The sequence below is a fragment of the Tachysurus fulvidraco genome, chromosome 4, assembly GCF_022655615.1.
Source record: "Tachysurus fulvidraco isolate hzauxx_2018 chromosome 4, HZAU_PFXX_2.0, whole genome shotgun sequence".
In the NCBI taxonomy this organism is placed as follows: domain Eukaryota; kingdom Metazoa; phylum Chordata; class Actinopteri; order Siluriformes; family Bagridae; genus Tachysurus; species Tachysurus fulvidraco.
Genome location: NC_062521.1, coordinates 20893740 through 20921414, shown reverse-complemented (window position 1 = coordinate 20921414; position 27675 = coordinate 20893740). Strand labels below are relative to the sequence as shown.

Genomic DNA, 27675 nt, shown 5'->3' with positions numbered 1-27675 from the left:
TAACACCATGTCCACACAGGATGCAGTCAGAAGCTTCCCATCACACACATGACCTCTTACAGGTATGTGCATTTAGGAACCAAGTCACGAAATGAAGTGTAGAGAGGGAGAGAGAGAGAGAGAGAGAGAGAGAGAGAGAGGAGGGGAGTGTGGGAGAGAGAGAGAGAGAGAGAGAGGAGGGGAGTGTGGGAGAGAGAGAGGAGGGGAGTGGGAGAGAGAGAGGAAGTTGTGTGGTGAGGTGGGAGGATGTTGTTGTGTTGAGAGCCTAGCTCTCTCCTGTCTATATATCTCTTCTTTCTCTTCTTTTTTTTGTTCTCTGTCTTTTCTTTTTTTTTTTCTCTCTCTCCCGCTCTTCTCTTATTTTTCATTTTGGAATTTTGAGAGAGGAGAGAGAGAGCCTGGTTTCAATTTACCTTGTTATTTAAACTACATTTATGTTGTTCCCAGAAATTCCTAGAACCAGATGTATAATATATACCAGCAGATGCAATGCTTAAATACAATGACATGGACATAAACTGCATAAAAATGCTTCATGATTTCCATATAAAGAGAAGCATAAGCTCAACTGTTTTATATGTAGCCATGCAGCATCTCAGCCAGGCAGATCTTCACCATCCTCCTCCTCTTCTTTCTCTGTTGTGTAACAGAGCACAGCTCATATCTCTTTTTCTGACCCAATCTACTCACATAACCAAAAGAAAAAGGTGATGTTAGTGGAGAAAAAGTCAATAGGTTCGACATTATTCCTGCTAAGGTAGGCTTTATCAGCCTACAGTCAGAGACAGCAAAAGAAAAGGAGGGTGAATTAGAGAGGCGTGAGGAGGAGTGCTGAGTGCCGAGGCATGTAAAGTGTGGGAGAGAAAACTTTAGAAGACTTCTGATGTTTTTGGACTTTCTCTCTCCAAACATTCTACTAACTGTTTATTTCTTCTCCTGAGGAAATGCTTCTACAATAATAGCACTCTATTATTAATTAAAAAAGCAAGACTTTAATTGGAAAAATTGCTTTTCAGAAGAAAAAAAACAACAACAAAACAACGATGGAGCCTCCAGTAATCAATTGTGTGATGAGAAGCTTGTACTGGACCAATGAGGTTAATGTGCACTTCAACCCAAGTCTTAGCTCAAGGCAGGATTGCTTCCTTCTTCATCACTATAACGGTACAAACCACTAACGTAATGAACCGAAGCCAAGGTGGTTAAGTCAATCACATCATCACAAAAGAAAAAAAAAGCATTCTTATAGCCTGCTTATGTCATGTCTAGCTTTTATAAAATGTACAAGTTTCAGGTATTATAATGTTAGATCTGAGGTACAGCAGCAGGAGGATGAAGCATCAAGCCATGAAAAAACTCTTACACATCCATGTGATCTAGGTACACACAGACAGACAGACACAGCCCTTCATCAGTGACTGGAAAAACAAGTGGCCAAGCAAGAGCCAAGTGCCAGCTTGGAAAATGTTTGCCTAAAAGTAGAAAGCCGCTCTTTGTAGGCGTGTTCCCACCTTTCTAAACAGAGCTCTCAGTTTGCACACTTTGCAGGTTTTGAATCTAAGCTTCCAATTGCGTTTATTTGCCCCTCCTAATCTGTCAGCACCCTCGCTTTCTTTCTTTGCTAGCCATGGCATCCACACTCCTCCATGGAGTTGGGGGTCAGCCAATGGATCGTCTGGAGGGTTTCTCGGAGGAACGGCAGTGCGGTTATACTCTGCAATCCTCGAGAGCAGAAGCTTGACCACCTCAGGCCTAGCTTGTGTCAGATCGCGCCTCTCAAACGGGTCAGCGCTGATGTTGAAGAGCCACACGGACTTCCCACGCTGATCCTGTCTCTTCTCCATGTCCTGCCACTGCTGTGGGGCTCCAGGCAGGATCTGTGGGGGGAACCAGTCTCCATTTCCCACATTGCCTGTCAGGAGCTTCCAGTCACCCACTCGGATTGCTGCACGCACTCCAGTGTCCCAGATCCCAAAGCCGTTTTCTAACAACAGCCTGCTAGCGTTCTCTCCATGACGCCGTGAAACAGGGTCGATGTTAAACAGGATTTCAGTACGAGGGCAAGGTAGACCCTGACTGATGGCCCCCCACACATTACACCCATCTAAGCGTTGAGGATCTGGCTCCGGAGTTCCTGCCAGATACAGCAATGATGGGTACCAATCTGAGACATGTATTAACGCACGACTGATCTTACTCTTCATCTTCAGCAGAGGGCTGTGAACGAAGCCCACTGCTCGTACTCCTCCTTCCCAGTAGGAACCTTTTCCTCCACGCAGGGGCCAGTTGCAGCCGCCTGACAGAGGCTGGCCTCCATTATCTGAAGAGTAGATGAGTACGGAGTTGTGGTAGTAGCCTCGATTACGCATCTCTGCCACAATCTCACCCACAGCCTCATCCACACCACTCAGCATGGCGGCATAATGGCGCCGTGGCGAATTCCCAAGAGAAGCATAACGCTGGAGGAGATGAGCAGGAGCTTGTAAGGGAGTGTGAACAGCCTGAAGTGCCACGTACAGGAACAGAGGCTTTCGTCGGTCATGTGTCCTCAAGATTTTTTTCACCCTGAAAAGTGTTCAATTTAGCCACTGGTTAAATAAATAATTGAATATATGAACTCAATAATACAATTATCAATAATACGATTATCTGGGGAGTCTTGTACACTCAGTTTTCCCATTAGCAGATTATACAAGTAGAAAAATATATTGCAAAGAAAGAACAATGGCTATTTGAGATGTGTTTTTCTTGCAGGATTATTATAGTATAGTATAGTGTTGTTTGTGATACGTGTATTCCAAAATCCAAATAGACTTCAAGACTTAGGTTCATCTTAAAAAGTATAATGCAAGTCCAGTCGCTAAGAATTTCTATTCCAAGATAATACTACAAGCAAACCAGATAAAGTGCTTATCCTCACCGCTGTGCATACAGCCATGTGGAGTAGTTCCCACTCAACTCCCAGGCAGGTCGTTCTCCATCGTGCAGGTCAAAGCCACACGTCTCTGCTCCGTCACAGCTCTGGAAATTAAAATGGTCTCCACTACCAGTCAGTGAACCCAGAAAGCTCTGAAAGCCTCGGCTAGTGGGCAGACATTCAGGCCGGCAGAAGCCCAGGTGCCACTTTCCTACCATGTGGGTGCTGTAGCCAGCCTGACGCAGCCTTTCAGGCAGTGTGGGCATGTCGAGGGGCAGACAAACGGGCTGACGTGAGCGGATGATGGAGTGCTGAAGGCCCGTGTGAATTTGATACCTGCCACATTCAAGGAAGTGTTTTAGTGAGACTAGAGAACACACACATATATATATATATATATACACACACACACACACACACACACATATATATATATATATATATATATATATATATATACACACACACACACACATATATATATATATATATGTATATGCACATCACTTGAAATGAGAGGGGGTTCCTGCTGATTTATGGTAACTTAATATTGTCCCTGAAGCTGTAATTGTTTTGTTTATTCTGGCATTTTTTTGTAAACAAATCAAATAATGAATCAAAGCACCTCATACATCAACCCCTGCGGTAAGACAAATGAAAATATGAATATTTTCTGTATGAAAATATACAGAATAGGACTCCAATCCATAAAATGCAGATCTAATGACATTTATGCAGTGATTTTACTAATAACTAAATGGAGGCAGGTTGTATAGGCAGGACTGTACTCACCTTCCGGTCATGAGCTGGCTACGAGAGGGTGAGCAGATTGGCTGGACATAGTAGTTCTCCAGCTTCACCCCTTCAGCAGCCAGCTGGTCCAGTACCGGTGTGTGGATATCCGAGCCATGGTAGCCCACATCACTGTAGCCCTGATCGTCCACCATCACAAAGATGATATGTGGAGGGACTTTAACCGTGGCAGGTGCTTTTGGGGAGGTATGGAGCTCTGCATAGAGTGGCAGTGCCAGCCTCAGGCATGAGAGGCAGCTGAATGTCACCCAGAAAGCGGGCAAACCCGAGTTCCAGACCACGGTCATATCCATCACACAATCTCGTCTACTTCTGCGCCAAAGTGGTTAGAATACCTTTCCACCTGACAGAAAAAGACGCAATGAAATCAGATTCTATCTGGTCACAACATCTGAGGATGTCCAAACTAATGTCCCAAGTGAGCAATAAAAGCCCATAATTCCCAAAGCAGATTTGTCTCTCTAACACTATCCGAATGAAGCAAAATCGACACTGACTAACTGAATCAATGCTTACAGAACTCCAAAACTAACAGCTTTTCCTAACAGCAGCCTGTTACATTCCTCACACACACCAGGCGCCTCGACAGAGGGCAAACAGGAACAGGGCAAACAACCAGACTTGGGTACACACACACACACACACATACAATTAATAATTTGTAGAGGCAACATATACATGCTACAGGTACGAGACAAACAAAGCTACTGTTTCCCAACCTCCTATGTTCTCACTTTCGCAGGTGGCCATATTGAATAGATGCATTGTACACCGAACAAACCCCAGACAGGGGTTATGCAATATTCAGTGAACACACACATCAATCTAGACATCTACTGTGGTATGGATCAGCTGAAAGGTTTCAGCTTAAAAAACAATTTTATCCATTATGCAAGATATTTAGTCTTTTGCACACTGTTAATGTAGAGGGGAACATCAAGCTTCTGTATCTCTAGCCAACACGCATAAAGTCAAAGTCCTGGGAAATGTCTATTGTTCTCAACCATTTTCTTGAAAAGATCATTTAAAAAACAAACCAAGACTAAAGTGAAGAAATGGGTCCAGGAATAGTGTCCTAGAGGACTGTAAAAGACAGGGACTACAGATTGCTATAAAGTGCTATATCCGAATTACAAGCCAAGCAGACAGCTGTGCAGTTGAGGGTTAATGGGCACAAAAATGGCTAATCAAAGCTGGACAGTTTGGAGAAAAACACAGGACTTCTTTAAAGCTGTGCCAACTGTAGGCTCAGATTCCTGGTTTTAACTGACGGAAGCAGAACTTGATGTTGTAGTTGTAGCCCATTTGCCGATGCCTTTCTGCTCACTAATTTTGGAAAGAGTGGTTATTTGAGATACTGTAGCCTTCCTGTCAGCTAGATCCAGTCTGGCCATACTTCAACCATTCCCTCTAATCAACAAGGTGTTTCTGGCTACAGAACTGGCACTTATTGGATTTATTTTCTGATATTATACTGGTTGCATGGTTAATTCAAAAAATGATGCAAAAATGTGTAAGGTTTTAACAATCCGAAGTAATCACAAAGAGATTAGGAACACTGGTCTTTTAATGCATGAAGGAAACTCCCTGGATTGAGAAACAAAGAAAGGAACATTCAAATGTGGTTTGGAAAATTCATAGTGACTCTTTTTAAAATGATGCAGCAAGAAATTCTCTTTCACTAGTAGCCTTATTTCTCCATATGCCATTATGCTGCTGGTATTATATTGGCAGATTTGTTTTATAAAGCTGCAATTGAGGATCTGTAACCTCAATACGTCTGTGTTCATCTTTATTCCCCCTTACTGGACCTGACAGCACAGGCGATTTAGACAGCAGGGTTGCAGTAGTTTTTCTGTGCAGCATTCAATAATTTTCAGTACAAAACTGCTTTCATAATTCGAAGCAATAGCTGACACTGTTCTAAATAAATAAATAAATAAATGCTTCTCCCTTTAGCTAAAGATGGCAGAAATGATCTGCAGCACAATAAAACTCACTGAGACAAAACAAGAGCTGAAACTGATGAACTTTACAGACCTCTGCTGTATAAGAGAACCAGTGACAGCAGAAGCTAAACATCATAAATCATCAGAAGATGTAACACAGTTACGTGGCCGGTGATGGCTGAAATACACGTTTCAGCGGCACTAAACGGCCATAACCGTGGATTATTGCTACAATTTTATTGATAATGAGTTTAAAGGCTGCAAATCCAAACTCTGGGACAAAAAGTGTGAAACATGAAACTTCACCTGTTAGAGGAGTGCAGCACATCCGGCGTGTGAGAGGCCATCAGAGAGGCTATCGACCGCACCTTGGCTTTCCCTCGCGGTGTCGAAAGAGGAAATCGATGGAACAAAAAAAAAAACAAGTCCATTTCCTACATTAGCCTAAAGTAGATGGCAAACTCAACCAGCCATTCCAAAGCTGCCAAAGAAAATGGAAGAGGAACAGAATGAGAAGAGGATTGCAAAGTAAATAAGCAGAGGAAGGGAGACGGAGAGAAAACACAAACATGAACACTTTCACATTAAGCATTGTAAGGGAAGGCTGTCTGAATTAGGCTTCACAGAAGCCGACAGCGATTAAGAATGAGAGAGATCTGTCTTCTGTAAGGTAAAGCAAAGTTAACGGCTGTGGGGATGTGGTAGCTCAGTGGTTAAGGTGTTCGGCTACTGATCGGAAGGTCATTGGTTCGAATCCCAGGTCCACCAAGTTGCCACTGCAGGGCCCCTGAGCAAGGCCCTTAACCCTCAATTGCTCAGGTGTATAAAATGAAATACAAAAAAAAAGTCACTCTGGATAAGAGTGTCTGCTAAATGCTGTAAAGGTAATTCACTTCTCTTCTACTGAGCAGCAAACCTATCATACAACCAAGCAGTGCAACAAAGAAGCCGACAGCGATTAAGAATGAGAGAGATCTGCCTTCTGTAAGGTAAAGCAAAGTTAACGGCTGTGGGGCTCCCTCTAAAACAGTAGGTATACATCTTGCCTGTAAAGTACAAGCTAACACGTATCTAATAGGAATCTGACAGCAAGATGTAACCAAGTGGACAGCACGGTGAGATAGGACAGAACTCAATGGTTACGTTCGTCCCAAGTGGAAGCTTACATTTCAAGAAGCAATAACTTGGCTGCTTATTTTTCTCTCCTGCACAAGAGCAGATATCTATCTCTGTCACAACAATGGTTATAGACCCAGTCACATGAACAGAGCAGATGCTGGAGGAATTATTCATTCACCAGACAACTCTGTGAAAAAGCAATAAAGCATTATCAATTGGCTTCCTTGTCAGAGTAAAGAGTAAATGTTCCAGTGGTGCTGTTCGTTCCTAAGAGCTCACAGGAGACAAAACAGACCCATAAAACATGGTGCCAGCATGAGCACTATGTAAGCCTGCAGTGCCACCATGTGGACAGAGAAGACAGTACATGGAAATTTGTATCCTCAAATTAAGCTTTTTATAAAAAAAAAAAATAAAAAAAAGTCGTCTTCTTGGACATGTATTTTTACACAGTAGCTATTCATGTAACTCTATACTCAACGTAAATGAATTAAGTTGTTTATTCATTTTCAGGGTCACAGTGGATCTGGAGACTATCCCTTAATCACTGGACATGATGCAGGGACCATACACACATTCTCACACATTTACTAACACCCAAAGGACATATGCAGCTACCAGTCTACCTACTGACATGCTTTTGGGCAGGTGGAGGAATCCAGAGAACCCAGAGGAATCCTATATATACAGTAAAAACTATATTAAAAAAAGTTAAGTATTGAAAAGGTTTTGCAATATTTTATTGCAATCATAGTTCACCTTGGAAGCGGGTGCTAAAATTTATGAACAGCTACATTATTGGTACATAGTTATACACTATAGTGACAGCCTGATTTATAATTACCTAGTACAGTACTGTTACTAACTAGTACTGAAACAACAGAGAGAAGGAAGCCTGCTAAATATAGAAAGTTATCTATCTATCTATATCTATATATATATATATATATAGAGAGAGAGAGAGAGAGAGAGGAGGGAAGTGAGAGAGAGAGAGAGAGAGAGAGAGAGAGAGGAGGGGAGAGAGAGAGAAAGACAGAGAGAGGAGGGGAGTGAGAGAGAGGAGAGAGAGAGAGAGAGAGAGATTCAATGCTTTTCCTAACAGGTTTTCCACATCATTCTTCTGTTAATGCAGTAAAATTAGAATGTAAAGGAAAGAAACAGATGCTTTTACAACTTCTCTAAGAGTTTTATTAGAGATGATACAGTGTTGGGTGTTTTAAAAGTTTTTTGTTTTTTTTTGTTTTTTTTTTACAAAATAAAAAATAAAAGTAGACAGTAACTTATCTTTGCAGGGCATACCACAGGTTCATAATGCAGCCCTTCTCTCTCTCTCTCTCTCTCTCTCTCTCTCTCCACTCAGAGCTCCTTACACAGAACAGGACAGTCTTGACATTTGCCTGAAGCACACTGGTCACAAAGTGTACATTTGGAATCGAGATTTATTTTTATTTTTTTATGTTTAAAATGTGTGATGATTTGCTGAAAACTCATAATTCACTTTAAACAGATCTTTCGTCAACGTTATGATGAGACACTAAACATCACATCAACTTCTTGCATAAGTTCTAAACGCCTTTTGGTGCATAGTCCGTATATGAGGAGAAGAGAGGAGCTGCAGACTGGCGCTTTTTAACATGCCCTGCTTAAACCGATCACTGTCCTGTACACTTACGTCATGGCTGAGATCATGTTCATTCCATCAAAATCCCATCAGTCCCAAAATATACAACACTTTAAAATGTACAATGTTTTACAATCATTCCTCTGAAGAGATGAGCAAGGCTAGTGTGAGCATGGATAATTCATGAGTTCATTTACGTGACCCACACTTTTTTCTTACCCAACTCCTGGTGAGAAAGATCAGGATTAAGGAAAAACAAAGCTGCAAACACAGAGTGAAGGATCACCAGCATTCTCCCTCATCCTTATTCCTTCTCACGTGTCACCATCACTCCGAGAGGATGGGCTAACTGAGGCAGTCCACATATTCCCTTCTGTAGCCACGATGACACGCCGCAGCTTAAAGTCACTATAGTGTGGCTGCTGCTATAGTGTTGTGAGGAGTATAGGTCTGACTCAGCCCTGAGTGTATGCCTCTGTCGTACCGCAGGCTTCTATGTAGTGAGTGTATTTGTGTACAGCAGGACTCTCTCAGCTCCAACTACTGCTCTGTAAGTCCTCTCTGAGCCAGGAGGGAAGTGTCAGACCGAGGCGGTTCATCAGCCGCAGTAGCTCCAAATTGTGCTCCCGATAATACTCCTTTAGAAAAGCATGGGTCTGTCACAACACACACAAAACAAGCATGTATCATTACGATTCAAACTGTTTCATTTCCTAAAAAAGCATTAAGAACCATAGGTGGTAAGCATCGCTCACAGATGATCGTCCTTGTCCATAAAGTCTGAAATGCAGCTTTAACTATAATATTACTTACACGCTGACAAACACACACAAACATTCCATAACCAGCAGAGTAAAAACTAGTGACAGCTTTTACTAGGATATTATAAAGTACAAACTCAGCGATCTTGAGCTAGTAACTAAATGAAGGGTCTGATTTCTAAGTTAAAAAAAATGCGCCTGTGTTTTGTGTGTCTTTAAGAGCGTAACATTGCATTTTTATTAAAGTTTATAACCAACAGACTACCAGCTTATGTGTGAAAAAAATAAAAAGAGATCTAAAGGCATCGCTGTATGTTTAGTTTGTCACAGGAACCGTCACTAAAACTGTAAGTGGCATTTAGTAAAAACGTATCGAGTGGCCCAAATTTTCCCCACATTATTCATGCGCATGCGACTGCAAATTACAAGCGAGAATGCAGTAAGACAATATTCTGACAGATTCAAAACAAATGTTAAAAACAGTTAAAAAAAAAAAAGGGGGTTTGACAGTGTGACCTTTCCTTAGTGGCTGATTTAATCGCTTCCATTATCTCTCTCTCACAGGGAGATTTCACACTCTGTGTCCTTCCGTGTTCTTAGAGGACGAGGAACAGAAGGCTAGACAGTTAGAAAAAAAAACAGCACACTGTTGGTACCTCAGGAGCCATTTCTGGATATTTCCTGCCTTTGCTCTTCCCCAGACACTTAGGACGACTTCCCTCTATCCTCTGGCACCAGAACCCTTTACTCTCGTCAAACCTGTATATACATAATGAACAAACAGAGATTAAACCTTTCTGAATTTTAAGAAAATGACAATATATTGGTACAATATTTTAATAGAAAACCACTTTTCTGTTACAGCTACTATGGACCTCTTCTGTAAGCTTCAGCTTCCAGTATAAACACATTTAGGGTATGGATGAGCAAGATGGGGGACTTACGTGAGAGCCTGGGTGTAGTTAAAAATAGGGGTGACTCCTAGAAACCTCTGAATGCCCTCCATCACCAGGGCCGGATTGGTGCGCAGCATAGTGCCGTCCACTATATGTAGCTGCGGATATGGAAAAAAAAAAAAAGATACAGGTCACACTGTGATTAACCAACTGCAAATACAGTTTGTCCAAGTGTATCCCACTGTTGGGTTATAATTAGATCATATCTAATTAGATTATATTGTATTATTTACATTTATGGCTATTTGTAGATGCCTTTATCCACAGCGACTTACATTTATCTCATTTATACAGCTGCGGAATTGGGGGTCCAACACCTTTATCAGTGAGCTACCACATCCCCATAATTATCTTTTTGAGGTGTTCCACAAATAAAAGTATTATAAATAAGAGAGGAGATTTCTCAATTTGATGTCCAAAGCATTTAGACTATATAAATATTTGTCACTGCTCTGTTGAAGCAGGAAATTAGGACATTTGGTTTAACACCATTAAATATAAAAGACAGAGTGGCAGCAGAGGGTGCACTCATGAAGTACCAGTCATGCATATACTCCTGAAAACGGCCCTTAATTATTAAAGTACTTATTTATTTATTTAAATCTAATGCATTATGTTAAAGCATATATATATGGCTTACACGTATGTGCCTTAATGACTCTACATAGAAGACTTGTATTCACTTAACAGAAAAATTCAACCAAAAGCATTTTGTCTTAAGAACAAAGTGTATGATCTAATTCGAACCAACTGAATGTCAGTATCAAGTAATGTCATATGTGACTATTTTTCAAACTGCAGGCACCAATACGGGTCATGTGTGTATGTGTGCCTGTGTGTGTGTGCTTGTGTGTGTGTGCTTGTGTGTGTGTGTGTACAAAATTAGGCCAGGCAATGCACCTGTTTGGATGGAAAGTGCTGTAGCCAGCGCTCCAGGTGAGAGGCATATTCTCCAGGTTTAAGGCTACGGTTCTGCAGCACCAGGAGCTCTTTAGAAGATGAAGGTTTTGCTGTCACCACCTCATGGAAGGTGTTGTTTATAGCTGATGGGTCTTGATGAGCCCGCTGGTGCTATAAACACACAAACAAAAGCTTGAGATAAGCTTTAAATAATACAATGCCATTTGTGAGCAACCTGTATGAGGATGATGCCACACCGTGACACCTAAAAAAAATCCAACATTATGAAAGACACCTCATAGCCAAACAGTATAATTGATCGTTTTAAGTTCACAAAACTTGAGAGTGGCTGTTTACCAGCTCATCTACAGTCTGTGTGTGAGAAAGAAAGGGCAGGATGTACCTGGTACCAGGAGTAGGCTCTGTCAGCTGGGTTGATGAGCACTGCAATGATCTTGGCCCTGGGCAATAAGGCTGCAACCCTCTTGGGGACCACCTCTGTGTCAAAGTAGTTAGCGCTTTTCTCAAACATGAAGTCTGTGCTTGCGTTTGAGGGGAAGGGGAAGAAGTCCATGTACCTACAGTAAATGTGATCAAAGACAGTTACAACACTGATTCATTTTTAAACAAGAAGTATTAAACATTTGTCATGTTCACAGGATCCTGTCTTTAACTGATCACCAAGAGTTTCCCACAGAAATTAACCGATTTCACCAGACTCTATAGTGACAGTTAGAACTGGGATAAACACGGACAACATTTGGCCATTTGTATACATAGAGGTATGTAAAGCAGATAAAATACCAGTCAATGCCTTTATGGTAGTTTGGACCATTGAAAAACTGGATCTCCTCAAAAGTGACAGGGCTGGGGAAACTGCTAGTGATCGCTGGGTGCAGGGTCAGGAAAGAGTGCAAGGCCGTCGTTCCTGAGGTAGACACACAACAATTGCAAAGAAACATCAACTCTCTCTCTCTTCTCTTAGTCCTTAAGGTAATACGAATTAAAGAGACACTCATGCAGACAATCCGCTAATCCACTGGTCCATTTTTAGGTAACAGCATTTCTGATAACGATTAAATTCTCCTTACCTGTCTTCTGGGGGCCAATAACAAGAAATTTGGGCAACTGATCACAAGTCTTCTCTTTAGACCAGATGTCTTTATGTCTCTTATCATGACAGGGGTTCTGCAAAATTAAAAATCTTTTACAAAGAGTGCACATGAAACACAAACAGCAGCAGATTAGGATTGTTTGATATATTTAACAACAGTGTGGTTTAAAACGGCCGTGTCAATTGTGTTAGTACTTTAATAGTAACAGTTAGTTGCCTTTTATATCAAACCTTCCAGACTACTACTAACAAATCGATTGTGTTACTGCACAATAAAGACAGCACTTTTCATAAATGCTCATCAATAATGACCCAGTTGTTTTATGGATAGATTTAGTAAGAAAAGTTATAAAACCTGCAGTGCTAAGGTCACACTGTAGTGCTAAGCTCCTCGACCCCAGATATCTGTGAAAGCTATAGTACTCATTTATAGATGACAAGATGTTTTTTTTTTTTTTTAAAAGACTCCTCACTTTCAGCTCATATAATAGAAAAGCAACATGCATTAACAATTGATAATGTGTGCACTGCTCACCTGCCACAGTGGGTCTCTCTCCTCTGGAAAGATCTGGAAGTACTTTTCTGCCAGTTCCAGAGGATGCAGAGTCTGAAGGCGTAAGTTGGTCCAACACTGCACAAACTTTACAAGACTCTCAAAGGTGTACAAGCCCAGGCGGTCATTTCCATAGTTAGACAGGTGAGTCATAAAGATGCTGATCTGTGGGGAGATGGAGAGGGGATAAAAGTAAAAAAAAAACTTTGTGTAACATCTCCAAGGTCTAGAAACAACAGGAAACAAATAAAAGCAGTACTCATTAAGTGTGTTTAATGGACATGCAGAACACACACACACACACAAACACACACACACACACACACACACACACAAACACACACACAAACACACACACACACAGAGACACAGAGCACTCACCGGGTTGAGAAGAACCGTAAGGAAGAGCTCTCCTCCACGGATGCTTTTGTCCAGTTCGCGAGAGCCACCAGGGTACTCATTATAAAAGATAGTGTGTGTGAAGAGACCGCATGTCTGCCTGGGCAACACCTGCACAGCACAACAGAATGAAACATTTGTAGAAAACCTTGAACTCTAATGATATGACACAAATGCACAGTAACACACAGAGAGCAAGCAGAGCAGAAATATTAAAAAACAAAACAAAAAAAAAAACAGCAGTGTAATCTTGATAATGGCTATAGGAGCAATAAGAGATTCAGAAAAGTGTTCCCTCAAAACATCCATCACAAACGGTTGGGGGATACACTGAATTTTTCACTAAAACTAAAAATATTTCATTGCTTTAACTGTAGCTGTATTTACCTCTCACAACAACTGCTTCCTATTCACTATATAGTGCATTTTTTGTGTGTGGTCTGATTTAAAATATTATTTGAATTCCCTGAAAAGTTTACTATATTATTTCTCACAGTTTATCGTAAAATCCTGTCTACAATTGATTTCTCTGTGCATTAATAGTGCGCACATAGTGGTAAAGGCTCTTGGTGACGGAACAGGTCATGGGTTCAAGTCCCAGCACTGCCAAGCTGCCACTCTTGGACCCTTGAGAAAGGCACTTAAGTCTTTGTAATCCAGGGGAAAATCTGCAGTGTGACCCCCAACTTAATAAAAATCACATATGTGGAGAAAAGAATTTCAGTGTGCTGTGACACATAAATGACAAATAAAGGCTTCAAGAGCACCTTGAAGTGCATTAAGCACCACAATGCATAGAAATGTCATTCAACTAGAAAGGTACCTGTGAGGATGATTACTGTAGCAGCCAACTGTTATCATAAATAGATGCAAATATCATATCTGATATAGTGATTTCTGACAACGTGTACAAGTCTCTCATGCCTGCTGGCAGAAAGAATTGGGCACGAGCTAAACCGGGTGCAAGTTCTCCATCCAATAATAACAGAGAACAGGGTGGATTTACCTCACCTTGAGTTGATTAAATGACTTGAGTCTGTTCTAGACTTACTGCTTAATGGCTGCTACTGACAAATAATACGTCAGACGATTCATCAATTAGTTTAACGTGTAAGCTCTACGGTTACTCAGTAATTGATTACAATCATAACCAAGAGATTTCAGGTGAAATATTATCTGCAATATTTTTAGGTTGTTATCAGGGATGTAGCCCATCTCTATATCCCACCTGTATATCGTTGTGTATAAAACCCCTGCGATGACGAGCCGGTCTCAGGTGTGGATACTCCTCTGTGCTCGTCACCTGAATCCCCCAAATGTTCTTCCAGGCCTCGTAGAGTTGGCTGTGTACAGGGTAAACCCCGGAGTGGTGTGGTGATACGGCATAGCCCATATCTGTGGGGATGCCATGCTCCTAAATAAAAAGAAAAAAGAAAACTTTGCATGGCTTTGTTGTATTTATCAGAGCTGCTTAGACTTGGACAAGAAGACAGCTGGGTTTAATATTGATCCTTTGATGAAATATATTCCAGGCTGGGTGTAGAAATTAACCACAACGAAATGACAAACTGTAACAAATTTTGATCTGACTACTTAATACCATCCGTTCAAGACATTTTTCCCCCTTCTCTCTACATTCGACCCTGTCCGAGGACAGTGAGTGCTAGTGCGTCCTAGTCGACGCTCTTGCAAAGGAGACCTGTTTGCAGCATCATTAAGCTCTGATGACGGAGCTTAGTCGTCTCCGGTGACCAGCGCGGTGGCGAGAGAGCGTGTCAGAGTGTAGTGGAAGGCCGGGATGTGACAGGAGGATTATGGAGCAGAGGGGTGGCCTGGTTTGTATTCACAGCACACTCCTGCACTGTCTGCCTCTGAGCCGTATCCCATGCCGACAAGCACCATTACACCAGGGTGGCCTTAATTTCAACAGGAGAGTCTCACCGTCCTGTCTGCAGCCACAATAAACAATGTCAAGTGCAATGGAGGAATCTACAGATAAACAGAAGTACAAAGTGGAAATGCAAATTCCACTCGTAACACTGTAGGCTGAGGGCAATCAGGACAGCGATATCAGTCTCAGGATTTATTTCTACGTTTTAACACCGTGAACAGTTTTGAATCAAGTTGCTTTTTATTTTGTGTCAAAAAACAACTTAATTCAAAACTATTCATGTTTCTGAAAAATGAAAGCATAATTTTACTCCTTTTGTATAAAATGACAAAATGGCAGCAAACAAACAATCCAATTAGATGAAACAGGTAGCTGTATTTTTAATCAGAGGGTTTTGTTGTACCTGGTTTGAATGAACAATGAATCGAAGTGTTGTGCTCGTGGTGGGTCATTTCTCTTTCTCTGTTGCTATTTAACCATTAAGCAGTAGGGTACAAAGGTGAGACATATGGGGTCATCTGACCAAATATAAAAAGTGGCATTTATTCCTGAAAATGTTCAGTGGTACCTTGCATCAATTTGCTTTGATAAATTAGAACTATATCTGCATGTACTGTAGAATTAAGGTAAGCTCTCATTTTGTGCACTAACCGTAACTAAAAATATTCATAGCCGGGCACTGCCGAATCTGTTCAGTCATCATCAACACCGTAATCTGATTGGTTGATTCATTTTCTCATATGGACTACACATGAAAAATGTCTAATAGAAAAGTGCATTATTTAACAAAGTAAGGGTTATTCCCATCCTGAAGAAACCTTTTCTGGATCCATCAGACATCAGTAACTACAGACTGATATCACTTCTACCTTTTCTTTCAAAAATTCTTGAACGCATTGTCTACAAACTCTCTGTCTATCTCTCTCAGAACAACCTCCAATATCCCAACCAGTTTGGCTTTAAAGCAGCACATTCAGACCTTTGAATGTCTCTGAGAAACTACATGCTGCTAGATCAGCCAAGCTGTTATGTGTCCTCATCCTCTTTGACCTTTCAGCAGCGTTTGATACTGTCAACCACAAGACTCAGGAGTCTTTGAATTTGCGGATCAGCTTGGGAATAATTCGCCTCCTACCTGGAAGGTTGCTCATATCAGGTAACAGGGAGAGGAGTGACATCTGCTCCATGCAGTCTCTCCACTGGTATCCACTGGTCCACTCTCCAAGTGACTATACTCACTTTCTTGGTGAAGTTATTTCCTCACATGGGGAATTATTTCCTCACACTCTCTTACCACTGCTATGCTGATGATACTGAACTTATCCTCTCCTTCCCGCCCTCAGATACCACAGCTTCTCAGCATGTCTGGCAGACATATCATCGTGAATGATGGCTCATCAGTTAAAGCTCAATCCTAGCAAAACTGAACTGCTGATCATCTCAGGTGATTCATCCCCAGGTCATGATCTTGCAATATCCCTGCATAACGATCTGATCTCCCCTTCAGCCACAGCTCGCAACCTTTCAGGTAACCATGGACACTCAACTGTCCTTTTCCTTGCATGTTGCTAATGTGTCACACTCATGTTGGTTCCTTCTCTACAACATTAGAAGGATTCGGCCATTTTTGTTAACCCAGGCAACTCACTGCTGGCAGGTCTACCTAAGAACGCAGCTCGTCCTCTGCAAATGATCCAAAATGCAGCTGCACGACTTGTTTTTAACCTGACAGAGTTCTCACATACCACCCACTGCTGTGCTCCCTCCACTGGCTTCCAGTAGCTGCACGCATCAGATTCAAGACACTGATGCCTACAAAGCCAAAAATGGATCAGCACCCTCTGAGCTACCAGCACTACTCGACTGGTCCCATCATCTCTCAGGGTAAGAGGTAAATATACAACAAGACTCTTTTCTGTTCTGGCACCAAGGTGGTGGAATGACCTTCCCCTAGGGGTCCGGACAGCTGAGTCACTGGCTATTTTCAAATGACGGGTGAAGGCCTACTTATTCATGAAATACTTGAACTAGCACTTTCTCCCGTTTGTTGTATGTGTGTATTTAAATACAAAACAAAACAAAAAAACAACAAAACCTTTGAACAGTGTTTTAGGCTCATGGCATCTTAAGTCTGTAACCTAGTGAACCGGAGTTAATGTATTCAATGATAGAGACCTAAAAGCACTTTTTTACGTCGGTCTGGATAAGGGCGTCTGCCGAATGCTGTAAATGTAAACGTAACAAAGTATCACACCACCCCATTATATATTTTCCGATTACAGCACGCACCGTCATCAGTCAGTCATTAAGATCTGATAAAAGTATTCATATAATCTAAGCATCAGGGCACAAAAACACACCTGAATTCAACTTGCATTAAAGTTTATAATGAAGCATAAAGTACTGATAGTGGTGTTGGTTCAACCATGACAGCAAGACCATATTAATCCTCTCCGGCCTTTATTTCTCACCTGTCTCACAGAGTACGAGGGTTCCAGTTGCTGTGTCAAGACTGACCTGTGCAAAGAGTTTGTTGAGCCTCATCTGCTCAGACAACACGCTGACGTTGTGAAAGAGGTGCGGCTGCATGTGGCTCCACATGTGAGGAAACCACCAAAACTCCTCTTTGTGCTGGAGCAACATGTCGTCTCCTTCATCCTCCTCTTCAGTCCCTAGAGAAAAAAAACAACAACACACATAATATAGTTGAGAATGGGGAAATATACAGTAGTTAGTGCAATTAACTTGCTGTCTTTAAAGATTACCTGCATGGTAGAATTTTCCTGAGAAGCCGAAGTTGAAGGTAAAGTTTGGGACTAGGGTTCGTAGTTTGGTTTGTGTGTTCAGGAGAGCCTAAAGATAAAAAGTAGTGCATTGGCAGTTCTGAAGCTGTTCTTAATACACACACACACACACACACACACACACATCTAGTATATGAAAAACAGTAGTGCAACATAGTACATGACCTTTTGAAGCATATCATAGCTGTTATTCCTTCATGGGTTAATTGAATGGAAACGTAAAACAATAAATCGGCAAACTATAAATTCATTAGCTACCCCCTTTTTCTACACCATGTTCATGTCCAGTCTCATAATTTTGTTGCCTAGAAGCTGTAGTTATAATACTGAAATACAAAGGAAATAGCGGCACATTTATAAGACCGTGCAGTCATAATTACTTGAACAAAAACTCTGATATGCTAAAGCCACATTTTATCCAAGGTAGCATGAACCAAAAGTGAAATATCTACCAACAATTAACTAGTAAAATTAAAGTCTATTTATTTTAAATGCATGATGTGCTAGTGAGCAAATTAATAACATTAACATTAAAATGATGATTAATATTAAAATGTTCCTAAAATGTTTCTAACTGCCTGGTGTCAGGTTTTTTTCCTTCAGCATTGTTTTATAGTCAAAAATCTTTGCGCTTTAAAGAAAGAAAAGTTTTTTTTTTTTTGTAATTCTGGAGGATAGATGGTGGTGGTGGGGCCCTTGTGGTAGCTACTGAACACTCTGTCTACCAGGTAATAAGAGAAAACATTAAATGAAATGGGACACTGAAGCCTTTATTATCACCACATATACATTACAGCACAGTGGAATTCTTTCCCTCACATATCCCAAATGAGGAGGTTGGGGTTGGAGTGCAGGGGCAGCTATGATACAGAGCCCCTGGGTCTTGCTAAAGGGCCAAACAGCGGCGACGTGACAGTGCTGGAGCTTGAACCACGATTCCCTGAGCCTTAACCACCTGAGCCACCACTGACTCTAATGTCCATAATGCACCACTGCCCCTAAACATCAACAATTACAATAAAAATCAAACATACATAATATTCTTGGCTATCAATTCAGTCTGTCTCTCTTTATGATAGCACTGAAACCTGGTAAAAAAAAAGAAAAGAAAAAAAAAGTGCATCCTTTAAAATGATTAACAGATGTGACCAATAGATGGCAATGTGGAGCTGAGGCAGTGGCAGCTACAATGAGCATTTCAACACTTTCTATAGAAATCTACAGCCATGTAATATAGATTTGCATTCACGTTTCTCTTCTGTTCACATGCAGCCGGTCAAAAGGCACATGCACTGAAAAAAGCGAGTGTCTTGCGTCAATCGACTGACTCCCTAAAGCAGCAAAAGCTTCTGTAAAGCACAATTGCAGTGCAAACAGCTACACAGTGAGACTTCAAAACAATTTTGCCTTCAAGGTTCTCAAATATGAAAAGTGACAGACAAAGGATAAGAAAAGAACAGCATTAAGCTGCCACAAATAATACAGCAGGGAGTGATACCTACGAGCTCCAATACAAATCTCTCTCTCACACACACACACACACACAGAGCTGCGATGGAATCACATATCAGGCCATGCCGAGAGTGAGAGACGTGGCTGCATGACAGGATAAGAGCCTTTGTTGCACAATGATTTAAGAGCCACAGTGTCCTTGAGCATGTCTGTTTGCTCTGCCTCAAGTGTTTGCTCAGTGTGTCTGTATAATCCTCCAATTTGTGTGGCAACCGTAGCTCTAAGTAAAAATCAGTGAGCACTGGGTGGGGTTGAGAGAGAGAGGGAGTCATTGCTTCACTGAATATATTTGTTTTAAAAACTACATTGCAAACTTTACTGAAAGTGCAGGCGTCTGTGTCAAAGTTGTGCGTCAGATCGTTAAGAATTTAGAGCTTGGAAAACATTTAATTGAACAAGGTAATGAATCGGAAACGCAAACTTAAGTTATTAAACGGGCTGCGATCTCTTAAATGACTAAAGCATTAACAGCAGCATGAAGCATATTTTAAACATGATTAAGTGCCTTCTAACAATCTGTATGTATACAACAACTCTTACTGGGTAAGCAGAAGGAGCAGAAAGTAGAAGCAGCAGTTTGGTGCGATTAAGAAGAAAATGGCATAAAAAGTAGTAAATGAATTAAACAGAAGCAGTAAACCTGAAGCCAGGGTTTAGAGGCTATCCTTTATCAAAACAGCAAGGACATCTAGCTTTATACTGTAACAGAATCATCATGTGTGATCAGAAGTGCTGAAGGAACGAGCAAAGGCTGGTGGATCTCCTTCTAAAGCTTGTACTCGTTGACACGGTGTACTAGGACTGCTAAATTAATAGTGGTTATTAGAGGTCATTTTTAATTGTCCTTGGCACTTCAGCGAGAGAATTAAATATTGATGCATTTCAAGGCGTATAATCTTTGAGATTTAAAATGATGAGGCATTATGCGCTATCAGTAATTGTGGTTTTCGTTTTTTTGCCACTACTGTGCAAGCCTACGAGTATGAGCAGGGTTCTTAAAATAAATATGATAATGTAACAAATAATTATGAAAGCACCCAGGACATGAGAGACATTCACAGGCATAAGCACTAGTCCCCTGATGCACTGCGTTCCACCATTTACTATTAATCGCATTAACATTCGTGGAGTAACTGTCCACTTAAGAACGAAATGAGTTTCTCTCGCCAATGCTACAAACGAACAACTGACCAAAAGGCTAAAATCCTTTACCATTTTCCCACGAATGCATTCTGAATTTGGGATTCAGACCAGGCCCAAGATGACCACAAACTCTAAAATGTCCTAGAAATAGCAGGTTTTAATTGTATTTAATGCTCTGCTGGACACAGTTCAGTCCTGCACCATGCAAGTGTTAGATCCAGTGGGATAGCACTCGGGAAATGGACATGAGAAAACTGACTAACATGTAGAATAATAAAATCAATTATAGTTTCAAACTTGCTGCCTTTTTCAACTCTAAATGGAAGCTGGAATGCCTTAATGAAATTAGGATTTTGTCTTGCAAGACGCTACAGTTTTAACTTGGCAGCTTCTCCCTGAGTCCACACTGGAGTTCAGCAGTTCAAGTGCACTTTACACCAATGCACTTATTTCTTTCTTTTTATTCATTGCACTGTTTATTTTTTTCCAGACGGCACAAAACGCTATTCTGAATCAATACAATGAATTAAGTACGCTTGTTTAGGAAAGAAAATTTGACCTCAAAAGCCAGCATGTGGGCCATGTGTGGTGTGCAATGTGTACGAGTGGGTGGAAATAAGCTTTAGTACTTAAGAGTCACTGCTGAAACAGCACACAGTGAGAACAGACACGATTAGGCCTCCATTAGACAGGCTTGTTTGTGGATGCTATGCTGCTCCACTGCTCGAGCACTGATTACAGCCCACTCCTTCAGCGCAGAGCAGGTGGCAGGGCACACATTGCTCTTTTCCCTTCAGCAAAGTTTAATGAAATGGAGCATGAAACCCAACAACAGGTGTAACATTGTTTGCTTTAATCCCTTTCACCTCTTTAATGCATGGTAATTATTCTCTAGAGCAAGAGCATAAATAACCAAGCTCCAAGCTCTGCCCATTCTATACATGTTCATGTCTATACAGCAGAGTGTATATGCACCATATCCTGGTATTCATTTAATATATGAACACAGTATATTAATGTGCACTAGTCCTGCTCTTGAACATCCTCAGACCGGTCATAAGCGAAAGGCATAAGCAGAAGTACTTGTTGGATATGAGCATACAGTACAGTTAATCTTACTGTCATCATTCACTCCCACGGAAATACACAAAAAACAAACAGGCGCATGATTAGCCCAGAGAATCAAGCGACAAAATCACACTTTTAACCCTGCACCAAACACTGCGCTTACAAAAGTTTGATTAACGTTAATCCATTCATTTATACACGCTACACCTTCAGGTATTAAAGAGTATAAAAGGTATCCGGCATTAACCTGCTTTCACTTTGACTGGTTTGTCTGGTTCCACCCTAGCAAAGTTCAGCTGAAGGGAGGAACTGATTTGAACCTGAATCAACCGAACTGCAAGACACGAACCCAACATGCTATTGACAAACAATGCACATTTTTTCTATAAAAGCTGTTATACTCATCTGTGAGATGTAGCGCTGCAGACAATCGGCATAATCGGCAGATACGTTATTTGATTCAGATGCTGAAACCTTTTATACATGGGACAACCACTTTGGCAAAATTCCACCCAACATTAAATTTGTGAGAATGTGTGAAACTGAATCTAGTCTGTTATCATCTTCTGCAGCCTGATATATAACAGCTCTGATCACCAACTGTATTGATGTGGCATTTTCAGCAGATTCAGCTCTATACAGTATATCGGACAGACTCAACATTAATTAACACCCCATAGCCAGCGTAATAACTAAGCAACTATGCAACATCCCTTACGTATGAAACACGGTGCTGCCAACTTGATCAAACTTAATTGACATTGGGATAATTAACTGGCTGATTGACTCAAGAAAGCTCTCATCCCACTCAGCGGGGATATAAGGGTATTCGCATGCTGGCAGCCAGCCCTTTTTGCTGAAGCAACAACTCTCTCCTCCTTCTCCATCCTTGTTGTCAATGTAAATGCCTAATTAATTATCCTATTATTTCTCATTAAAAGGCATGAAGGTGTAATGACCTGTCTGAGAAGAGAACCTTCAGGCGATGTCTCTCTTAGCATAAAAGACAAAAGCTGGCAAGTTCGAGTGCTGCTCCACGTTATGCTGTTAAGGGCCGACAGCTCCCTCGAGGATTATATTTTGAATAGAGTTATGGCTTATATATATATATATATATATAATAATTTATAACATATATATAATATAAATATATAATATATATAATTTTTTTTTGTAAACGGTTAAAATACCTGTTCCATTTCTTACTAAGAAGGCTAGGGAATTACTACAGGTGCAGAAGGACACAACTATACTAACTTATCTGTAATCAGGCACAGAAGGCAATAAATAGTAGGTTAATAAGGACCTTACACAAATTACTGTAGTGTCCCTAAGGCATGCTTTAACAAGTGTAATCACTGCAAATGTTTGCTGTGTGTACCTTCTCATCCAGTCACACCTCGCTGCTTAAGAGACATCAGCAGCTTGGCCTGCTGTTCTACCATTCATGTAGATTTAAGCAATATTGCATTAGCGAGAGTACAGACCGTCATGAGTCACACTGTTCTGATATTCAGTACAACAGCACTACCGCCAGGGTAATACAGTTTTTATCTAACAACTGTTAAACAATGAATCAGTAAGACAGACAAGCAGATTGATGTACACAGCAACACGAACCAGTGATGTTATACTAAAAATCAGCACTCTCAGAATGCCTCATGGACCAGAACTAACTGTTGGGGAATGCAGGGTCAGAAGAAACCGTCTTAATAAAGTAGACACTCTAACTCGAGTCTGCACATTTACTGTATATAGAAGAACCATTTGATGTTAAAAGCCATGTAATGCCTTAAATATTTAAACCCTTTACTAAGAAATGAGCAAAAGGCAATGTTGCATATATTGCTCTGAATAAAGAAAAAACTGTCAGTATACTTGCAACGCAGCTTGCAAAAAAATCAAATAATCTATCATTATGAATCATTTATATAGATGGAATTACCATTTTACATTTTCTGGCAACGCTTTAGTTTCATGATGTACGAATAAGCTGTAAAGAAAATATAGACACACTGACCTTCACGTCTGAAACCTTCATGCGCGTTCCTTCCTTTCCCACAAAGATGTCGTCCACATCTACTAGTATGTGTCTCTCCAGAGACAGACATAATCTCTTTCCAGTTAGATAAGCAATAGCATCTACAAAAATCAGCTTGTGCAGCCAAAATGAGAGATTGTTGCCAAACAAAACTCTCTGGATTCCATCATGAAGGCCCAGATCTTGCACTACAGTGGCATGTAGGACTCGGTGGGGACCAAGGTGAGCTAGGGCCTCTGATGACTTGGTGCTGGCTAGAAGAACAGGTTCATAGGTACTGTGGTTGGATTGAAAAACAGTCCAATCGTCACCTGGCAGCGGACCTTGCTCCACTTCGTTGGGCTTAGTGACATAGAGCAGCGGAGCCACAGGGTTGATTCTGTAATCCCGCAGGCCCAAGTTAGAGTGCAGGAAAAGAGGAAAGCCCTTAAGTTGAGCGCTGAGCAGCGAGTTCTCGTTGGCTTTGAAGAAGCCGATAATACCCACACCAAACTCTGAACAATATTTATCGAGAAGGTCTCGGTTCCATGCGTCCAGGTTGACGTATTTAAGGACATTCTCATAGATGACTAGAGCGTAGCGGCCCCGATCACGTTCCATCAACGTGGGCATGTCTCCCTTGCTAGGGGCAATCTCTGTGTGATAACGGAAGCGACTGGACTCCAGGATGGCCACGATCTCCTGTCCCAGCTGGGAGTAGATGCTCTCTACAAACACTAGCACAACAGGTTCTGTGCGAGAGTTGTCTATAGTTTTGACAGTCCGCTGCCGGCCATTAAATGGGGGTAGAAACAGTGGCATCCGCTGCAGGCCATCCCCTGTTGCGACCACTTCACCACAGTCACTGAAGGGCATTGGAGGTGCCTCCTTTATCTTGGGGCTGTTGCTGACATAGTAAGCCAGGAGTGCCATAGACAGCAGGCAAAAGACAATGAGCACCAGGATGAGGCGGTGGAGCTCCAGCTGCCTGATTCCCCGCAGGAGCTTCCACAGCCCCATCGCCACAGAGGGAGTGCAGGAGCCAGGGAGCAATTGGGGTTAGCAGACCAGAGCAGCGCAGAAGAAGAGGGGATAGAAGGGGAAAAGAGAAAGGAAGAAAAGGGATGAGCAGCACACACTGGTACACACTTTGAGCAAAGAGGAGCCATTTACTTTAAGTCACCATGGCCCCCATAGCCCATGACTAGTCTCCTGCTGTAAACGCCGTCTCTGGCCACCTCAACTCAACGTGTTTGCTTCACAGACAAGTTGTTGTAGACCAAAACATGTGCAGCCTTTATCCAACACAGTGCGCTGGCTTCCTCCAAAGCCTGACGTAAGGCGAGCGAGTTTCTTGCTCTTGCTTGTTACTAATATCCTCTGTGTCAACCTATCCTCAAAGGACCAGCCGTCTCTCTCCCTCGTGCCTTTATGCTTCCACAAACCTGTGTGATTCTAAGTGACACAGCCTTCTTTATTACTGGTAACCGAGAAGCGCGGATGACGCCTTATGCAGCTCTCAGCAATGGCTTCTCTGAGATTGACCACCACAGGGGCAAGAACAGCACCCCCTGCAGAAATCCAGCCTGGCCATGCTAGGAGAACGTAATCCTGTTGGAATGAAAGAGAGAAAGAGAATTAGACAGAAAGACAGCAGAAACATACTGTTAAGGTTTTGCAAATCACAAACCATAGCCTTAAATTGCTACAGTGAAGTCCCAGCAAGTCACTCATTATACGAGCGTAATGCATAAAATTATAAGGTGTGTAATGTAAAGAGACGATTGCGTGCATCACTTGGAATTTACATACAAAATAATAATAAAGGTTTAATCTTTAACAATAATGAACAGGACCAGAAAGTGTATGTTGTGTGTGGGTGGACCCAAAAAAAAAAAAAAATACTAAAAAAAAAATAAGCAGTCAAAGCAAAGGCCCTAAGAGCTACTTCTGATCACCTGATTCTAGATTCTTCCATGCAGCCACGTGAATTTTCCATTAGGGCCCCTCCTGATGCCCACCAATGTATGCTCAGTGGGTCAAGAGAGCTTTCTCATGACTCCCAAAATAGCTCACCATAACCTCCATGTGCTGCCACCCTCCCTCTACAAAGATAGCATTACAGGTAGGAAAGGAAAACTCTGACCTTAGAAAGGAGTGAACGAGGGCATTCTATTGGCCAGCTTGGGCTGCTACCATGTTTTTGTTTATGCACAGGATTGGGTCTGGGCAGTAACCCAACGCCAAGATAGATGCACGCTGCAATCCTGTTGGTAAACTGGGAAATGTTTTCAGCAAAATGCCTGCTGCAGAAGGGGTACAAAATTAGTCATCAAAGGTCAGGCGTATATCAATCGGTGAAGTTTACCGATTTGTCTTTTACAGTGGAAGGATTGCTGTCATGGATCATGTCAATTAGCGTCACGAGTAATACTGCCGTTACCACCTGTGCAATGGAGTAAGGGACAGGGGAGGAGGTTTTTAGAAACCCTAATTTATCAGCTGCATAGCCCCGCCCAGTGAAGAGAGCATCCTGAAACTAGAACCTGGGCTATTATTAGCCTGAGAAAAGCTCACCTCACTGACCACTTCTCAGCACTTTAAGGGCACAAACACATGACTTAATGATCACAGGAAAGAATCCATTCAGACCAAAGGCTCAGGCCACCGTTATTACCACAATCAGAGTTCACATCAATATCTGGTTATGCTAACTTTCTGATGATAACATCTGGATTTAAATAACTGTGTTAAATAACTTATTTCAGGACTGTTCAGTAGTTGCATATGCTGGGTGTCCTGTGACCTTTAAAACAGACCTATTTTATCCGAGTCTGCACTGCTGTTCATTCACACAAACCTGGTCTCTCTGGTAAGACCGGAGCTTTAATCTCAATTAAAGTCCTTTTAATTTCAACGCTACTACTCCTCTAATGATAATATAGTATCCGGCCAGTGGCAGGCTAATCCTGATTTATTTTTGATATGAACCAGAGCAGGAAATGATCAGTAGGCCATGCATGTCTTCTGCTTATTAAGCTGCAGCTCCTGGTAAACAGATACTTCTAGTGCTGCTGTGCGCATGAAGAAGAGCGGAAATTAGATGGAGGAAAGAAGGAGAGAGGGGGAAAAAACAACAACAAAGGACGAGGGTGTGTATGTGTGCGTATGATCTGATATGACAGTTTAGGGGTGTGGTGGGGGCAGAGGGTCCTTACCCTTCGCCTGAGTCAGGGATCTTATCCAGTCAGTCTGTGGGGAAAAAAAACGAGAAGTAAAAATTGATGGACTTGGGAAACAAAGAAATAAATACCATATATTTGAAGCCAAAGCAATAAAAAAAAAACCCTGTCATTTTCCTGGAGGATAACACATGACCTCCACAGAGAGTGGTGTCTCCCACAAGTCTAAAAAAGATACGACAGCAATTAGAGGAAGAGTTTGTGTGACTTCTGCAGAGACCAAATTTACACCATGTACTCTGATGTACTGGCAGGATAATTGATTCCACTTTTACACATGAATTCATGCTCAGATTGAACTACAGAGCCAATCAGGTATCCTTTCAGTCTCTGAGCTGAGTCAGATGTTGCTTCCGTTATGTGACGTTAACTTCCTTTACACAATGCAAGACAAACCCTATACTTCCTGTAATCAATAAACTATCAGGCTCCCTTCGTTTCCTTCTGATTGCGTGTCTCCAGCAGCTACACACGACCACCCTCATGGAAAGTCCCTTATGCATCACAAAAGTGGAAATAAAGGAAATGAACATCAACAGGAACATTTATTAGAGAAACACGAAGGAAATGGAAAGTTTCCCCTCAGCAGTTTGTGACACACAATTCCTGAGATATACAGCGGTACTAATGACCAAAGTCAGGGAGACGGACACACAAGCACAGGTGTACACACGATACACACCGCACGTTCGAATTAATGCATCACATACAACAGATTTAGGTCCCAGAGCAAAAGGAGACTCAGCTCAGCTGTGGACCTCTATAAATGGCCTTGTGCACCAAGCACACATCACTTATACATTACTCACACCACCTCTCACCTCCAGTCCAGACCAACAAAACTCACGGGACGCATGTCGTCTCGCATTGCACATGCTCCAGTTACCAGCTCT

General features: G+C 41.6%; 2 protein-coding genes across 6 annotated transcripts in view; both read right to left on the bottom strand.

Annotated features, from left to right (window-relative positions):
- Positions 1-385: 385 nt before the first annotated feature.
- Positions 386-6449, bottom strand: si:dkey-174i8.1 (arylsulfatase I). The gene is made up of 4 exons (XM_027175073.2): positions 5986-6449; positions 3710-4073; positions 2921-3253; positions 386-2565 (listed from the first exon to the last, which is right to left on the bottom strand). The coding sequence occupies exons 2-4, from the start codon at positions 4021-4023 to the stop codon at positions 1473-1475; spliced, it is 1740 nt and encodes a 579-aa protein (XP_027030874.1). The 5' UTR covers positions 4024-4073; positions 5986-6449; the 3' UTR covers positions 386-1472.
- Positions 6450-7960: 1511 nt separating this feature from the next.
- ndst2a (N-deacetylase/N-sulfotransferase (heparan glucosaminyl) 2a) overlaps positions 7961-27675 on the bottom strand; it is a 106287-nt gene continuing 86572 nt past the window's right edge. For 4 of the 5 annotated variants that reach the window (XM_047812378.1, XM_027174901.2, XM_047812381.1 and 1 more), the window contains 14 exons: positions 26759-26792; positions 23541-25151; positions 17759-17846; positions 17511-17665; positions 14331-14516; positions 13085-13213; positions 12686-12868; positions 12128-12224; positions 11841-11964; positions 11440-11614; positions 11037-11207; positions 10125-10234; positions 9837-9939; positions 7961-9075 (listed from right to left, as the gene is read on the bottom strand). In XM_047812378.1, coding sequence (XP_047668334.1) covers positions 8950-9075; positions 9837-9939; positions 10125-10234; positions 11037-11207; positions 11440-11614; positions 11841-11964; positions 12128-12224; positions 12686-12868; positions 13085-13213; positions 14331-14516; positions 17511-17665; positions 17759-17846; positions 23541-24560 — 2667 coding nt within the window. In that variant the 5' untranslated portion in view covers positions 24561-25151; positions 26759-26792 and the 3' untranslated portion in view covers positions 7961-8949. The remainder of the gene's footprint in view (positions 9076-9836; positions 9940-10124; positions 10235-11036; positions 11208-11439; positions 11615-11840; positions 11965-12127; positions 12225-12685; positions 12869-13084; positions 13214-14330; positions 14517-17510; positions 17666-17758; positions 17847-23540; positions 25152-26758; positions 26793-27675) is intronic. The other variant, XM_047812380.1, reaches the window with a different exon arrangement.

What these genes read in the sequence shown, in the direction of transcription:
- si:dkey-174i8.1 (XM_027175073.2), bottom strand. Translation starts at nt 4,023, where the DNA reads ATGGATATGACCGTGGTCTGGAACTCGGGTTTGCCCGCTTTCTGGGTG. An exon ending in AGCCAGCTCATGACCGGAAG is followed by an intron (nt 3,254 to 3,709) that starts GTGAGTACAGTC and finishes TGAATGTGGCAG; the next exon opens with GTATCAAATTCACACGGGCC. An exon ending in ACATGGCTGTATGCACAGCG is followed by an intron (nt 2,566 to 2,920) that starts GTGAGGATAAGC and finishes AACACTTTTCAG; the next exon opens with GGTGAAAAAAATCTTGAGGA.